Raw genomic sequence first — 17725 nt, forward strand, 5'->3', positions numbered from 1 at the left:
CCTGTCGCCCTGACATCTGTAGTCATGAAGTCCTTTGAAAGACTGGTGTTGGCCCACCTGAAGGACATCACAGTCCCCCTGCTGGACGCCCTGCAGTCTTCCGACAGGGCTAACAGGTCGCTGGATGATGCAGTCAACTTGGGACTGCATTACATCCTGACACACCTTGACTCTCCAGGGGCTTATGCAAGGATCCTGTTCGTGGACTTCAGCTCGGCGTTCAACACCATCATCCCGGACATCCTCAGCACCAAACTCTCCCAGCTCACTGTACCAGCCTCCACCTGTCAGTGGATCACAAACTTCCTGACTGACAGGAGTCAGCAGATGAGGCTGGAGAACATCACATTCAGCATGCAGACTATCAGCACTGGCGCCCCCCAGGGGTGTGTGCTCTCCCCACTGCTTTTCTCCCTCCACTCCAATGACTGCACCTCAGGAGACCCATCTGTTAAACTCCTGAAGTTTGCTGACAACACAGCGGTTATCGGCCTCATCCGGAACGGTGATGAGTCGGCCTAAAGACAGTCTTACCCCCCATCACCATCCTTAACAGCCCTGTGTCTGCTGTGGAATCCTTCAGGTTTCTGGGATCCACTATATCCCAGGAATTGAAGTGGGAGCCCAATACAGACAACATCATCAAAAAGTCCCAGCAGAGGATCTACTTCCTGCGCCAGCTCAGGAAGCTCAACCTGCCTTAAGGAGCTGCTGGTCCACTTCAACACAGCCATCGTCCAGTCTGTCCTCTGCACGTCCATCACTGTCTGGTTTGGATCTGCCACCAAAAAGGACAGGAGCCGGACAGTTAGGATAGCAGAAAAGATCATCGGTGCCCACCTGCCCTCCGTTCATGACTTATGCGCTTCCAGATTCAGGAAACGGGCAGGAACCATCACTGCAGACCCAACTCACGCCGGACACAACCTGTTCCAGCTTCTCCCCTCTGGAAGGTGCTACAGAGCACTGTCCGCCAAAACCAACAGACTCAGGAAAAGTTTCTACCCACAAGCCATCTCTCTGATGAACAGCTGACTTCTGACCCACAGTGTCAGGTTCAATTCCAGTCAGTAACCCAGTAACACTGCATCTACAGCACCTGGTTACTGGTTCCACTTATTATTCCACTTATTTAGTAATACTCATCATTCCCATTCTCACATCTCACTTATTATTTGTTATTTATTCATCATTCTCATTTCCTATTTCAGAACTCTTCATAACGTTTATACTGTTCATACTGTAAAATAAGAATTGCTATTTATCCAAGTATCCTTTGCACTACACTCCACATTTAAATAACTTTTTATTGAACTCTTCATTGCACTCATGCCTCTATATTTTTTCTGTTTAGAGCATGAATACATTGTGTATATATTGTCCGTATATTTTGTTTTGGTTGTTTTGTATGTGTAAGCACATCGTGAGCAAAGACGCTCCAAAGAAAGATTCTTCGTAAGTGTCCTTGTACCTGGCAAATAAAGCTGATTCTGCCATTGTGAAAACACATCAAACGGGTATACTGGGGGTACTGCTAGAATTCTGGGCTCCTAGGGCTAGATGCCAGCCAAATTTAGCTCCCACAAAACTGAGCTCCCCCCTCTCCCCTCAGTTACATAACATCCATGACTTTGGACCCAAAATGGCTACCTTGCACTATTCCATTTGCACTACTCCACTTGTACACTTGCACACTTTGCAACCTGTTGTTGTCCTGTTGTCCTGAAAACACTTTGGAACACATTTCTGCTGCACTTACAAAACTGGCACCACTATGCTCCCACCTGACTTGTAGCACTATTATACTATTATACTATATTAACTGTCTATTGTATGCATAATTGCAAATTTTTTAACTCAAATTTTGCTGCTCTTATTTTTCTCTTTGTATGTGTCTTTTTATTTTTACTTTTTATATTGTTTACTTGAATGTTATGTTTGTCCGTGGACTTAGTTGGTTAAATATGTCTTGTCTTCACCGTGGGATAGAGGGAAACGTAATTTCGATCTCTTTGTATGTTTCGACTTTGACAAAATATTTCAATATTCACTGACCCTGACATAATAAGTATCTATAATTCATTTCCTGGCATGTTCAAATTAGTTTTTTTTATGCAGAAATTAATGCTATGAAACAATATTGTTGTGTCTATTTTACAATTCCTTTAAAGTAATTCCACAACAAAAGCAGGCCTACAAAATATATGTTGTCCTAATTTGAACAAAAACTGCCACAGAAATAATGTACACTTTTATTCTTGTGATCTGAAAATGTGACTCATAGATTTCAGATAAACATGATCTCTGATTTTGCCATTTGGAAGGTGGCCCAAAGCTTTTACTTGATATGCATCTTCCAACAAAAAATACATTACACCGAGTAAAACTACTTCTTGATTTATTTAAAGTTAGCGCAGTGGTTTACAGACCACAATACTTTTGACATGCCATCTTATTTGAAAAGTATCAGTGATCATCAAAGGAACTAGGAGTAAACTGTTCTGTGGGTCAGTTTTTAAATTAATTTGAGACATTGTCGTGATGTGTTCATTAAAAAAGACAAACAAATGGTTTTGAAAGAAATCCAAATTGACAGTGAACAAAAATCTACAAGTATGTACAAAGAAAATGATATAAAATAAAAGTACATGTACATTAAAAATGTGGATTTACACTTAATTACAAGAGATAATTACAATTTTTAAGGGGTCAAAAAAAAAAAAAAAAAAAAAACTTGGTGAGAAAGCTTTTAACTGTTTTATTTTACAATGCAATTATTGCATTACGCTGATGCTGTCATGATATCCTGCTACACTGACAGTTTTTAGTGTGGTGAAACAGTCCCAGTCTGTCATCTCCATCAATCCAAGAAGAAAATGTTGTTGAACTGCGTCGCACAAAGCCTCTTAACCTCCTCTGTAGCGAAGAAAAGACAAAGGGGCATTAAGGGCGAAGCAGAGATTAAGTATGAAGGCAGATGGTCTACTGTGGCGGTAATGACACAGATTTACTCATCGCCAGGTGGTGAAGACATACCGTTTACTTCGATCAGGTTGGCGTTCTTCTGATTGAGGATCACATACAGTTCTCTCTGGTCTGACTTCTTGCCGACTACCCAGTAGTCCGTCATAGCCTTTACGATGATTTCTTCATCCTCATCAACCCTGGGAGGCAGATAGATAGAACCAAGCACCACAAAAAAGAGGCAACCATCAAATTTACAGACGGTTCTTTGGATATGAGGAAAATTCTTCCAAGATTACGTATTTACTTACAAAAAAACCTAAATGTCATTAAAAGTATCCTATAGTTTAATATTTCTTTGGTTTGTGTCAGAAATGACACAGGTTCTTCAAATACTACAATTCTACAAAATGAAAACGCATAAACATACATACTTCAATGAATTACCTAATATTTAATAATTAAATATCACTGTATGTTTGGACTGTGCGGTAAACCTTCACAACATCTGCAGTAAAAGAGGAAGTGATATTGATACTGGGATGAATGCTATGAATGTTGATGCAACTGTATGTTCCACATGTACTGAAAATGGGACTCTCACATGACCATAGTCTCATGACTGCTTTAAAAGAGTGTGAGTTTACAAAGTTATCAGGAGCATCACATTTATGGATGAATATGACACTGCGGTGCTGTGGGGATGAGATTGAGAAATTGTAATTTCACACATTCTTTCCTGGCTTTGTGAAATGTGAAAATACTGCGCAACTTAAGAGAGTTTACAAAATCAATTCTACTTCTACTCAGTTGGCCAACAAACTCTTGTATGGAGGCATTCGGTAAAGATCAATATAAAAACAGGGACAGCTGTACCTGGCGAAGTCACAGTTGATGTCTCCAAGGATCTTCATGAGGTCAGGGTGGACAGAGGTGAGGCAAACACTGGCAGTCTTCCTCATGTGGATGGTGCTCTTCTCCGCCAGGTTCATGTGGTTAAAGTAGATGAACTTAAACTGGGGCTCCTTCTCTGGCCTGAATGGACCCAGAATTAAAGAAGAGATACATTAAAAAATTAAAAAATGATTTAAAGTGAAGAAAGAAACAAGCACCTTCCTTCCCTTTTGGATGCTACATATTGCTTTAAAGTGCTCATATTATGCTCATTTTCAGGTTCATAATTGTGTTTAGAGTTTGTATCAGAATAGGTTTACATGGTTTAATTTACAGGAAACAACATATTTTTATTGTACTGCACATAGCTGCAGCTCCTCTTTTCACCCTGTGTGTTGAGCTCTCCGTCTTATCTACAGAGTGAGGCATCTCACTACTATTCCATCTGTTTTGGGAGTTGCACATGTGCCTTAGCTAGGTAAGGACTACTAGCCAGTCAGGAGCAGAGCAGGAGGGCGTGCTACGGTAGCAGCTAGAACCTGTTAGAGAGTGACTCACGTACATTACGGAAGTAAAAGCTGCACTACACTAGAGCAGTTTGGAGCAGTTGGTGAACAGTGTTTTCTGTTGGAGATGGTTAGTCCCTTTGGGGGGGGGGGGACTTTGGGCTTTTTCCCTTTGTAAACTTATAACGTGCACAAAAAAGAAATGTAACCCAATAAAGGAAAGGGAAAAAGCCAAAATGCATAATATGACCCCTATAAAGTTATTTATTTTATGTACAGCTGTACAAGATCTTGGATTTCAGGCGAGGATGTATCTGATGCTACTGCCGGGGTTAAAGGAGAGCGGGCCAGGTTGCCAGACTTTAAAGCTCCCCTGCTTGAGTTACCCCTATGTAGTGCCCCAATGTTATCCAGTGGTAGTAGTGTCGCTGTACTATGGTACTAATGCTGACAGCCAGGCAGAGTTCCTTCAAAAGGGTTAACTGTAAACTGATGACCAACAACATGGCTACTGTAATAAGCAGCACTAAACCTTTGATTAAGGCAATGCATGTTTTCAAACGACAAGATGATACTGACAGAAAGAAGTCATGGATTTCACTGACATTCTCTCCTAAAATAAATGGTCAGGCTGAATATATATATTTTAAATATTTATAACTGCAATATTCCACGGTCTGCTGTGAGCTATTGGTTTAATAAGTTATCTTCACAGTGGGGCGGTGAGTTGTTAGTTAGGAAAGTGTGTGTGTGTGTGTGTGTGTGTGTGTGTGTGTGTGTGTGGGGGGGGGGGGGGGGGGGGGGGGGGGGGGGGGGGATTCTCAACTGACCCTGATATCCTGCGGTTAACTGTGAACTGTTCACATATGTCAGATGCCAGTAAAGTTAGCTGAGGGCCCACCAGGCCGTCGAGCTGTTCACAGAAGTCCCTCGTCAGCTCCACGGAGGCTGCAAAGAGACGCAGGAGAGATAAAGTCAGTCGTTATGGGACGTGAGCTGAAGAAAAAGTTATATTTTAGGAATGGTCTAAATACAGGGAAATGAAGTGAAAGTTAACGGCATCCTTGACTGTAAGTACAGGAGATGACGGTGCACACTTACCGCTGATCATAAAACAAGCTGCAGCACTCATGGCCTGGAAAAGAGCAGATCAGTGCAGGTAAATGCAGTATCAGGGTCACACAGGTTAGACATGACCTTAATGTGATGATGGGCGTGGGATGCACTTCATCATTTTAAAATTTTGCTGTCTAATCCCCCAAATCCATATTGTTTGAAAGAGCAGTGCAATATAAATCACAGATTATAAAAATCATTCTAAAAAATGAATAACAACTTCCCTGCTATTTTAATACATTAAAAAACTCCCGTATGAATGGTTAAGCCTGTAGACTGTCACGAAATAGCAGATCATATTTACTTTACCTTGTAAACAATCAGATGCAGCTCCTCATAGCCATCCTCTGTGCTGACAAATATTTTAGGAAATCGGAATTTGGCTTCCGGATCTTTAAGATTGGTAGGTCCTGTCAAAAACCTGGAGGGACAAAGGAGAATGTGGCTCAGTAAATATTCAAAGGAGGAGTGTCAAAGTAAAAAGGAGGGATCTGAGAGGCTCACTAGGACCCTGAAAGGCTGTGATGCTAGTAACGATGTAAAAAAAGAAAAGGAAAAAAAAAAGAGCCTGAGTGGAAGTGAAAAAGCTTGTCCTGGTAGTGGTGTTAGAGGAGAGACCATCAGGGAATTAAAATAAAAAGTTTATCCCCTTTAGAGATGCACTCAGCAAATTTCAGAAAAGTGAATTAAATGTTATGTACCAGGAGTCTTCAACCTTTTTAAAGACAAGGACCCATTAACGGAAAGGGAGGCTGAGCAGGGACCCCCTACTACATAGATTGTGTAAAATAATAACGTGTGGGCGGCCTAAAGCCTTTATACCTTTTTAGTGTAAAAGATACTAGGCTATTAAGACAACAAATTGTTGGCAGGATTTTATAAATCATGTTTTAACGTTAAACACACATGTGGCACAAGGAGTCCTCAGGATGAACTGGATCTGTGGGTGGCTAACTTAGTGACTACCTTACTTATAGGCTACTAAGCACATCATTAATGCTTTTCACAAAATAGGCTGATTTATGTTTGCTAATAATATGCTGGAATTCATGAACATTTTTTAATTTTTTTCCAAAAGATTATCAATAATCTGGTGACCACTAAGGGAAAGGCCTAAAACTTATTTCTTCTGTGGCTTACTTTCATTATCATTTAATTTGCTGATTATGTTCTCAATTTATCAATTACTCGTGTTTCATCTACTAAATGTTACAAAATAGGGTACAATTTGAAATCAAAGTTTCCAAGTGTTCAAATGTGTTGTTTAGTCTAACCAACAATAACAAAACCAGAGACATTAAATATGTCGTGATTGAAGACTAGTAAATCATCAGTATTAAAATCAAGTCATTTTCTGCCGTTCAGCTAAGTGACATATGCTTTTCAGCTTTAGATGCATCCTGAGATCCTGAATAATACAGCAAACTACAAGGAAGTCAGGCCCTTTGTCATTTTTTTATGTAATGGACCTGAGTGTAGCTCAAGGTGGAAGGTTTGGCTTGACGGTGTCACAATGGGCACCATAAAGTGAACCTAATCAAGCAATTAACATGCTAAACATAAAAGAATGTCAGTTTTTTATATATATATATATATACTGTATATATATATATATATATATATAAAAAAGGGTCACAGGCTATAGAGCCATAACTCCATTATGACTGATCTAAAAGATAAGAATACAAATTGAACAAGGAATTCTCTGTTGTCCTGGTTATACTTTGGAGTCCAGGGATGTGGAATCACTATGTGTTATTGAAAGTGACTCTCCCGTGTAGCTTTACCTGCATGGATCTTTTCTTTTCATATTTTACTTTACTATAGTTGACTCAATTTTTTTGGCCTTTATCAAATGTGTTTTTTTAAATTGTAGTGTGTTAGAGGTGTAAAGCTGTGTTTCCTGTCTCATGACAGGTCACCAGGAGTCAGACTTGGACTACTGCAGCAGCTCCACTTCACCTGCAGAAACAAGTCACTTCAAGCATCGTGCAGATCCAAGTTTGGTCAGACAGCAAACTTTCTCTAGTTACATATGTGCACGGAAACTGAATCCCCAAAAGGTGCAGCGATAGTCGCTCTGGCTCTGTTGACGCGCCAATTAACTTAATTCCCCTGACTCGGGTTTTAACCCAACCCTCAACAAAGGAAGTATGTACACATAACACGGGACCAGAGACTTACCTCCCATAGTGCAACAGATTCCCGGCGACCTCCGGCCTCAGAGGAGAGTCCCTGCCAGCCAACTAAAGGGAGAGAAGTCAACAGAGAGACAAGCAGGAGGAAGGGTTTGAGGAAAAATAATATCCACAGCTCATATTCAGGTCACTGTTCTTGTTTGCTCTGTCTGGATCATAACTGTTCAAAATGATCACATTGCATTCTCATATAAAAAAGAAACATCATATTTGGAGTAAACACTCTGTTCTCTTTTTTAAGATTATTTTTATGGGCATTTTCAGCCTTTATTTTTGACGGAACAGCTAAAGACATGAAAGGGTAGAGAGAGGGGGAATGAAAGGCAGCAAAGGTGAGGATCTTCTCCCTGTCCTATACAAATATTCCCTCCTCCTTTGTTTCTTTCTCCCCTTAATGTGACTCCCATTATTCCTTCCGCTACTATCTGTCCCTTGTGCACCCCCGCCTCCTTACCTCTGGTTCAGAATGTCTTGGGAACAGCGAGGTAGTCAGGTACTTGTACAGGATCCTCATGTCATCTTGTTCCAGTCCGCTCCTGCAAACCCAAGCACAAAATGACCCCTTTACAACATACCCTGCCAAAAAGCAAAACCAAAAAGGTGTGGCTGTGTCTGGTATATTTCAGTGTGTAACACATCACGGGCTAGATATTGACACAGATTAGTGTCCCTTGCCTCTAATTATGCTTCAATAAATACTCCAGAGCAATACTGCTTGAGCTGGACACTAATTTAACGGCTCTTCCGTTGTCTTGTTTGTCTAGTGACAGTTCACAATGAAAGATCACATCGCTCTCGAGTCATTTCATTAGGAGCCGAGTAATCCCCTGTGCTTACACACCGGGCCAGGTGGATGTCAGTGCAATTAAAGGCAAGTGATATGGCAGGGAGCACTTTCACTGGAAAGATGATTACAGATTGTGTTTAAAGCCACATCTGTGTACCGTGCATGATTTGTGCATAGATGTCAATGCTGGGATTTGATATTGGTGTATGGTTGCAAATGCGTGTCATGAGGTTGTGGCCTAGATTAACGCATAGAATTAGAAAACCACAGGTGGATTTTGAAGGCTGAGCACACACAAAGTTTGGACAGTGTTCATTCCGTACCAGATAAGCTGGTCGTTATACAGGAAGGCTGTGTATTTGATGAGACTGAGGCTCTCCTCCACTCTGTTGACGAAGGACTGGATCTTCAGGTAGGTCATCTTGTCCAGAGGGAAGAAGCTGATGCCTCCGAATACGTCCAGCAAGTCACAGGACTGCAAGTGGAGAGTCTGCAGATACTGGAAACACACGCGGACGCACAAACATGCCGATAAATAACAGGAGACAGCCCAGAGACACGGGAGAAGGAAAGGAGAAAGGGGTTAGTTTACCTGCCTAGAAGGTGCTTGCTTACAGTGCAATAAAGACAGAGGATTAAGAAACTCCAACTGATGCTCTATGGAGACGCTCACGTCCCCCTGACATTCAACCGGCTACCTGACACCACCAGCCTCTCGCTTTCTTCTCTGTCTTTGGGTTACATAGTGGAGAGGGAGGCCTGTGTTAACTTAAGGAGGGTGTTTCTTATTTAGAAATTAATTCTTTATTATTTTGCCTAATGCCAGGAGTCACCAGTGAGGTGACTGTAGCATGAGGTGAAGCCAGCTAGTGTAGGCAGAACTAAAGGAGGCATGACTGCAAACATCTCTTCAACAGCGTTCCCCAGTGAGTATTTACAAAGAAAGAACATCCCGCTACTGTCAGTGGGGACCAGCCCTTCTAAAAAAACAAAACTGACTTTCAGGCTCAACTGACTCCCTATTAACTATGTGTGTGTACATTTAAATGAATCCTACTGTCAAAGCAAGGTCAATATAAGCTATGTGCGCAAAGAAAAACTAATGATATTATATAACAGAAAAACCTATCCACTATAAGGATATCATGGACAGTTGAGTTTTTTACCCTGTAGAAGAACTTTTCAAGCTTTTGAATGAGCAGCTCCACTCCGCCGGCTTCCATTGCTCTGCCAAACGTACCATTGAAGAGCTACAGCACAAAGAAAATAATCAGCGTTACAAGATGATACTTCTTTGTGGATTATACATTGGTAGTTTGAAGTACTGTTAGTAGGCCGGCACAATCCACAAGCCTCTAAACATAAAGGCTTCAATGAAGAGAAGGGAGAGCATTGTGTTTAAAACTCACAGAAGAAGTAGTAGCGTTTGTGATGCAGTTGGCTCGTAAAATTAAATGGGAATCAAAGTCATACATTTTTTTTTTTTTTTTTTTTTTACCGTGAACACGGTAAATCGAGATTGCAATTTTATAACGATTAATGATACGTGCCTAACTGTAGGTGTGTAATTTAATTGCTTTTAGAGGAGGAGGAAAATGAAAATGATGTTGACAAATGAAGCATGACAGATTCTAAATCCTATTGGAACTCACCTTGTACATGCTGTAGCATTCCCTCACTACTGCACCATAAACAGTGTCCTAAAGAGGAACAAGGGCATGGTAAGTGAAACTTTAAAATGACGCTATTCAGTGAAAGAAATACCGATGTTAATGAGTATCTCGCAGTACTCACAAGTATTTCCTCTTCCTGATATTCTATTGTGGGAGGTTTGCCATCTTTGTTTGGTTTCTCGATCATTGGGTTTCGAACCACCTTGGAAAGGAGTTTCAACAGCAGATCAAAACGGATTAGCTTTATTACACTACGCTACAAAAGATGGTCAACAAAGTAACAGGACATGTAAGCCTTTAAGATACCATGACTATCCAGAAATTGTCCTCAGGCTCAAAGAAAAACTGCCGGTTCTTCTGTGTGTGCAGGGATTTAGCTGGTTTTGTTGGACAGAACGTCCTGGAAGATAGAAGACATGACCGTGAAAAGAAAGGAGACACACGCAAACAGGATGATCAGCCACTTCACTTTGCGCTTTTACAGACATTAGATTTGTATCAGTGTGCATCTGACCACCTATTGCAACATTTCCCTATTCTGTTATACTTTAGGTTAAAATAAACACCACTTTCGTTTTGGTTTTCTATAACACAGTTTGCCGAACTGAGTCATGAAATTCATTTTATTTAAGACACTTTTTAGATTCATGCCCTCAAGTCTTAACATGACTCCAGAAGGTTAAATAAACACACTAAAATCCACACAGTCAGAACAATGGTAGGGAAAATGCTGCTGTAAATATCAGGGCTGCACGATATGAGGAAAATATGCAATAACATTGTTGAATATTGCAATTACTTGTCGTAAATAAACAGATATTAAAGTGTACTCAGTTCTGCATTTTTGCAGCTTTCAGCATTCTGCTAAAATACAATAAATTGAATTTAAAACAAATTAAAAGAAAATATTTCCAACATTGTTTAATTGAACAAATTGCATATCGAATTGAATATAAAAAGGCACCACGTTAAAAAAAAGAATGACAGTTACATTTTAAAGTGCAGTTTTCTACTGACATTTTCTTTCGACCAACACAAAAAATCTCTGAGTGTAGTTAGTGATATGTCACAGCCTTTCGCCATGTGTTTGTTGTGCCAGTTGCTTTCTGATTTATTGTGCAGCCCCAGTAGATATACTCTGATTCTGTTGCAAGTACAGTACTAAACTCTTTACCTGGTGAACTGTACAATGGCCTCACAAAGGCCCACATTCCGTATCTTCTCGTTCTTCTCCACTTCACTTGGGTGGTAAAACAAGATCTTCTTCTCTTCCTTAAAAAAACAACAACTTGAATTAAAAGCTGAAAAACGTTCTTTCCGTTTTTTTTTTTTTTAATCAAGGAATCGACCTCACCTCTCCCTCCCGCGGTCCAAATGTGGGGTTGTAAATGAAGAAATTGAGAAGAGATGGTGTGTACTGTTTCTCTTGCATTCCTGAGGCCATTCTGGGACTGGAACAGACACAAAGAGAAAGCTTACAGAAACAGATAAACAGATTAAAGCTCTCCAGATATCAATGTCAGCCTTTCATCATCACACTCATGTCAGCTTTACCTAATCATCAGCATTTGGGTCACTTTGGTCTGGATTTCCGTTGCTCCAAAGACAGTTTGGTTAGCATGCCGTGTGCCTGAAGACTGAAGACAGGTACATCACATTCTGTAGTATGACAAATCTAGAGATAATAATCTGAAAGGGTCCACACACACACACACACACACACACACACACACACACACACACACACACACACACACACACACACACACACAGTTGGAAGTACAGTCAGATCTGATATGCCACATCAGTAGTATGTTCCCCCATATCAACCATTATAGGTGGATCAGGTTTAATAGCAGGGCTGGTGTATTGGACTGCTTTTATGTTGATTGTCTGCACTTGTCCTGTGGTTCTGATTTATCTTGTGGTATATGTGTTTTTCTAGAGGGCCCAATGGACTCGTTGGATTTTTATCCTGGGTGATTTTTAATGTAATGTGTCTATGTAATTACTGTTGAGCAGTGTAATGTGGTTCGCTCTTAAATCATCAACTAAAAATCAACAAAATAGTTGAACCTAGGTGTGTCTGATAAACTGGAAACGCAATGTAACTTAACCAAGTTAATCGTTTGGGATTTATGATTGCATTATAATAGGATAGACATTTTAATGCTTTGCTTTGGTTTTTTTTCTTCAGTTACCTAGCTACAGTATTTGAACAGCCATGCTTGGATACCTTTCCCATTTGCGTCTAGGGCCTACGTTTCTTTGCTACTTGTTTTACATGTTGTCACTGCCATTGTGTCCACTTGTTTTATTGTAAAGTTAGCAACGTACCTGCTGTCGTTGAGATGGTGAAGTCTGCGAGGTGAGCTAAAAAACGGAGACAAGAAACCCCTCAATGTGTTTACACACTCGCTGTTTCTGTAAATTATGACTTATAATAATAATAATAGACACGTGGTAACTGGGAGCTCTGTAAGTCCACGAGTACAACTTCTTAACATAAACTGTTAGAAAGTCAACAAGCAGCGATGTGAGGTCAGTTTGAGCAGCTAGCTAGTTAGTTAACGTTAGCTGGCTCTGCTAGCAGCAGAGTTGTGTTCCAGGCGGAGGAAGACTCAGTGAACCGTGACGCTAACAGATAACAAACGGTAATACTCACCTAACAGAGCATACACTCAGCACGCCCAGGTGCTCGTGGTTAGAAACTGCGTAAAAAAAATTAATAAATGAGGAAATGAGATCAATGAGAGGAGATGCCGCATCATACTTCACATTCTTAACTTCCTGCTTTTGACAGCGCGGTGTCACATGTTCAATTGTTCGGGTAAAATCGGTATGAAGCCATAAAGGTTCCTAGTCCACACTGGGAAGTAGATTGTAATGATGTGGATTCATACAATAATATTTGGTTTAATCTGTACTGTATTATAATCTTCATTGTACACACCCAGCTAAACATCGAATTGGTCTCAATATCAATTGAGATCCACTTCGATCCTCCTCCACATTGGGGAAAATGAAAGCACCCTGTGCTGTTTGTTGACAGATCGTATACTATACTTTTGGAAGACATTTGTTACTTTAATCTCCACATTCATTCCTTTGTTTAAATTATACCACATGTCCTTCCACATCAATCCCATTTATATATACAGTATTTATTTATAAACAAATCATATATATATTATATATGTATAAATAATCTTGATGAGCAACATTGTGTTCTATGTTTAGGTAACAATCAAATACTGTTATATGGAGATAAATGCTTTTGTTCCCTGCTGACATTCATTGGGTTTGCAGTCAGCTTTCATTTTTATGGCAAATTCATGCATCATTGTTGCACATGAATAGATTATAATATGAGCAATCATTTTCATAGCATTTGTTTACCCATCTTACATATTCTAAGAGGAGATAAACACAAAAATGTGATCTTTTGTTTCCACACGTGTTTATTTTTCACATTTATTGACAGAGGTGTTGTGTGCACATAAAATAAAACATGGACCAACATAGAGGAAAGACACAAAACACCAAAAAGTCTGTTGTCTTTAAATGGACAAAAGGTAATTTAAAAACTATTTGCGCAAATCACTGGGAATGGAAGCTGGGATCAGAAGACTCCAGGGGCGAGGAGAGGACTGAAGACCTGAGGACTCAAGGACCAATTATCATCTGTCAATCTCACGACAGGACCATGGTCTGGAACTCTAGAGGGAAAAAAGCATGTTGAAATAGCTATAAATCATCTGCAAAATTGCTATAGCATAATCTGGGCTCATTATTTTGACGATAGGTGAAACAGGGACACGCATTGGAGGTCGTAACTTCTGGTATCGATGCAAATGGTTTCTACACTCGTAAAAGTGAAACAACATGCTTATGCATCTGATGCTGAAGCTCACAACATTGTAACAAAACACCACCTTTTCTCATGGATGCACATGTAATTAAACCAAACATGAAGAGCCCTGCTAATGCAACTTATGCTCGTCAGTCTTGTGTTCAGTCCTCTGTTGCCTGTAAGTAAAGAAACCTGAGGCAGACTACAGTGATGAAATTAAATATACAACTGTTTTGGGGTTCGTTGAGCATGAGGAGTAAATCACTTAAAAGCTTAACTGCGTGATTCAAGATCTCCCAAGTCTCACTATATTTCATTTAACAGAGAACTGGCTATGTAATCTTTCCAGTGGCAGAAGTAATCTATTTAAAATTGAGTAAACAAGCTTGCCTTTCCCCAGAAACCCCACATTTTTTCAACATTGGAAGAGTGCTGCAGTGTACAGCTACAAACTGGGGTTTTACAAGGTAACCCCTTTCTTTAAATGTAGATGGTCTGTGGAATAATTTGTTATGTCCACGATGCATTCTTTCCCCACTAAGTTGTACTAATGGCTGTCTCTTCTCTGTCGAGTTTTTCTGACTACACCCACTGAGATTTAGTCCAACCAATGAGCTCATTTCTGCCTACATCATGAGTTTGTATGAATGCAATCTGAGAAATCAGATACCAACCCTCTGCTCCAATTTTGCCATCACTGTCGTCATCAGCTGCTGAGATGAAGTTCTTGATTTCTGCCTCGGTCAGTGTCCGCGCACCAGGGACAAACCTCTGCAGGAAGTACCTAGACACACACACACACACACACACACACACACACACATACTTTACTATATGAGACAATTGTACACTGTTAAAAACACATTGCCGCACCAATTCCTAAATTGCAAGGCTTGAGGCGACCCTCAGGGTGAATTATATAACACAAATGCAATAATAACACTTTGACCATTGTGGATTATTCGGAGACAGCTTAATGGTGCCATCCCGATAACACTTCTGTGATTTATTCTACTAAATCTCTCTGTCAGACACGCACACACACATTGTAACTCATCACAGATGAATTTATCTGAAAATGTTGTTACTTGAAGTAGTTCTTTTTGTATGAAAAGGGAGATATTTGATGGTTTCCAGTGCATTACTGTACTGAGTTACAGCAGTGCTGCAGTTTGGATAATGGTGTATATGCATGGAAAAGGAATCAAAGTTAAAGGTTTGATATATATTTCTCAGAGGAAACTGTTAGATAATACATCCCAACTCTCATTGTTTCACACACTTGAGCTCAGACTCCTCAATGAAGCCGCTGTTGTCCTCATCAAGTATCTGGAAGACGTCTTTGACTTCCTGAGGCGTCTTTGAGGACAGGCCACACAGCTGGAAGAACTTTTTGTAGCAAAATGTCTCCGGAGCTGGAAATACACAACACACATATGGGCCTACATTGACACCCAACCATGTACATATAGTGTATATTATTCTATAAGAAGAAGAAGAAGAAGAAGAAGAAGAAGAACTAGGGCTGATCGAGCTGACCCAAGAGGTTTAGCAGGTTGGGAGCTGATGTGGTGATTACACCAGCATGTGGCTTCTGTCCAGTTGGGCGATTTCCACCTTTTGTTTCTTTTTATCTGTTGTCATTAAAGTGGACAGCAAGTCCAGTAGACACATGCCTCCACTAAAGCAGACAAGGTGATTGAAACCCTTTTCAAATTCAGTGAAAGCTAGGTATTACTTCAGTGGGGAGGATGCTGGCCAGCTGTAGAGAAGATTATGTCGGAGAGTGTTTTGATGATCCGAGAGTGACTCAATGCAACACAGATTATACATTATTACAGAGTATGTTGATTGATCAACTGTGCATTTTATCATAATCAGGTGTGAATTGAATTAGTTGAAGCTAATAACGCTATTGTTCGAATGAAGGTATTATCATGATGACGATCATGCATAGATAACTAAGGTTTTCTGAATAATTTGACTTGCTGGCATTCAAATGAATAATGAGTTTCAAATAGAAAGGTAGGTCAAGGCTGGTGTCTGTGTGTGTGTCTGTGTGTGTGTATGTGTGTGTGTGTGTGTGTGTGTGTGTGTGTGTGTGTGTGTGGAGATGATACCTTGACAGTCCTTGACAGCATTTTCAATGGCCTCAGCTGAAAGAATGGAGGTGAGTGACATGTTGGTCCTGTGGGGTCAAAGATAAGCTTTGTAAAATAATCACACTAACACACATACACACACACACACACACACACACACACACACACACACACACACACACACACAGACTCTCTCTCTCTCTCTCTCTCTCTCTCTCTCACTTTCAGATACATTTTCTTCACCTCCTTCAGTCTTTGTGATTTGCTCCCAGATCGTTTTTGTGACCTGCCAGATTAACCTTTTTTGTATTTGCAGATGTATCTAGGTTAATATCATGATCCCATCAGAACTCCTCCGGTTAATGATTCTTTGGCTAAAAAAATCATTGCTTAAGTTGTTTGAAGAAAATGTAGAGACTCAGTGAAACCACAAAGTTACATTTAGCTAAGTCAACATCCAAGCTACTCCAGAGTGTTTTCATCTGTTCCATTTCATAAATTCATATTATGTCATGATCTATTGGTACGTCTTCCTGGTTGGATTTCCCCTGGGGGTCTCCAGATCACTGAGGCTATTTGCTGCTTTTAAAGTTATTACATTAATTGGATTGACTGGGCTGTGCAAGATGATTGGCACTTTGGGACTGCAAAAATGACTGGGGTTGGAAGGGGATGGGGATCGGGTGAACCCCTGCACAGTCTCAACAGTGTTATTAACATTTAGTCCCCTTTTCTTAGAGTAAAGCACACATATCTTTGTCCCAAAATAAAGGAAAACAACATAAGTCCATCATCAGAAAAAGAAAATGCATAACCTTTCTGACCTCTGTCACCTCTCTAATAATTTTACTACAGTCCCTAAAAGCCTAAAGAGTTAAATATTATCTTGAGTCTCTATAAATAGTGTTTTTGTTATGTTTTCTATTCTTCATTTCATGGGAATATCCTAAAAGGCACACAAGTTTAGTGAGCCGGAAAAAAATCTTATTTTGGACCCAACAGCTTAAGAAAATATTTTTAGTCCTAGTCCTTTAAGTTGACAGTTGGGAGGATTTGCAAGCAGAATATTTCCGTAAATCACCTAACAAAGAATTTCAGAAGGGGTAAGCGTGTCTATAAAAACAGAATCCATGCAAATAGGAAAAACAAAAGAATAGGCTATGGGACCACTACTCAGTCAGCTTCCTGCAAAGCATCACAGAGCAGGCAGGTAGCCCACCTGGCCAACACCTGTTTCCCCCATGCAGCTGTGGGACTCACCGCTGTTGGCTCGACTTCCTCTCCGTCCCGGTCCAAAGCAGCAGGAGATGGATAAGGCTTTGTGGTGCCCGCTGACAGCTGGCTCAAGCTTATATATACAGCGGGGTGGATGCGCTGAAAGATGCCTGAGTTTTAACCCTGTCTGCAGATCAAATGTTCCCGTGGCCAGCCGCCTCCTTCTCGTGTTTCTCACCTGCTCACCTGCCAAATGAACCGAAACAGTTTTTATCCGCTGTACACAGTTCTCTCTTTCTGTGGTTTTGTTCAATCAACTTTTCCCCTGTGTTACATTTCTCGCCCCTCCCTTTCCCTTTTCCTTTCTCCATCCTTTTTCTCTCTCTCACTCTCACTCTCTCTCTCTCCTTTTGCAGG

General features: G+C 40.4%; 2 protein-coding genes across 7 annotated transcripts; both read right to left on the minus strand.

The window, feature by feature from the left end:
- Nucleotides 1–2381: 2381 nt before the first annotated feature.
- On the minus strand, nt 2382–12969 carry ccz1 (CCZ1 homolog, vacuolar protein trafficking and biogenesis associated). 6 transcript variants are annotated; one of them, XM_034860687.1, is made up of 18 exons: nt 12804–12969; nt 12476–12511; nt 11693–11775; nt 11493–11589; nt 11313–11410; nt 10445–10538; nt 10260–10340; nt 10118–10165; nt 9632–9715; nt 8789–8964; nt 8133–8214; nt 7665–7726; nt 5790–5901; nt 5466–5499; nt 5195–5312; nt 3841–3999; nt 3037–3164; nt 2382–2916 (listed from the first exon to the last, which is right to left on the minus strand). In XM_034860687.1, exons 3-18 carry the CDS (start codon nt 11704–11706, stop codon nt 2861–2863), a joined length of 1443 nt encoding a protein of 480 aa, XP_034716578.1. In that variant the 5' UTR covers nt 11707–11775; nt 12476–12511; nt 12804–12969; the 3' UTR covers nt 2382–2860. The 6 variants fall into 6 exon arrangements, with proteins under 6 accessions (XP_034716578.1, XP_034716582.1, XP_034716581.1 ...); XM_034860691.1 differs by having other exon boundaries at nt 11693–11768; nt 12804–12966; XM_034860690.1 differs by lacking the exon at nt 12476–12511 and having other exon boundaries at nt 12804–12967.
- Nucleotides 12970–13583: 614 nt separating this feature from the next.
- pvalb9 (parvalbumin 9) lies at nt 13584–17637 on the minus strand. Its single transcript, XM_034860692.1, has 5 exons — nt 17354–17637; nt 16112–16179; nt 15274–15406; nt 14666–14775; nt 13584–13857 (listed from the first exon to the last, which is right to left on the minus strand). The coding sequence occupies exons 2-5, from the start codon at nt 16170–16172 to the stop codon at nt 13832–13834; spliced, it is 330 nt and encodes a 109-aa protein (XP_034716583.1). The 5' UTR covers nt 16173–16179; nt 17354–17637; the 3' UTR covers nt 13584–13831.
- Between the last annotated feature and the right edge of the window lie 88 nt (nt 17638–17725).

This window comes from Etheostoma cragini, chromosome 21, assembly GCF_013103735.1.
Source record: "Etheostoma cragini isolate CJK2018 chromosome 21, CSU_Ecrag_1.0, whole genome shotgun sequence".
In the NCBI taxonomy this organism is placed as follows: Eukaryota; Metazoa; Chordata; class Actinopteri; order Perciformes; family Percidae; genus Etheostoma; species Etheostoma cragini.

Coding starts and splice junctions, on each gene's coding strand:
- pvalb9 (XM_034860692.1), bottom strand. CDS start 16,172: ATGTCACTCACCTCCATTCTTTCAGCTGAGGCCATTGAAAATGCTGTC. Junction 15,407..16,111: donor TGCTGTCAAGGACTGTCAAG/GTATCATCTCCA, acceptor GTGTATTTCCAG/CTCCGGAGACATTTTGCTAC. Junction 14,776..15,273: donor ATTGAGGAGTCTGAGCTCAA/GTGTGTGAAACA, acceptor GTGTGTGTCTAG/GTACTTCCTGCAGAGGTTTG.
- ccz1 (XM_034860686.1), bottom strand. Junction 8,215..8,788: donor TATAACGACCAGCTTATCTG/GTACGGAATGAA, acceptor TTGGGTTTGCAG/GAGCGGACTGGAACAAGATG. Junction 4,000..5,194: donor GTTAACCGCAGGATATCAGG/GTCAGTTGAGAA, acceptor GGGTCCATTCAG/GCCAGAGAAGGAGCCCCAGT.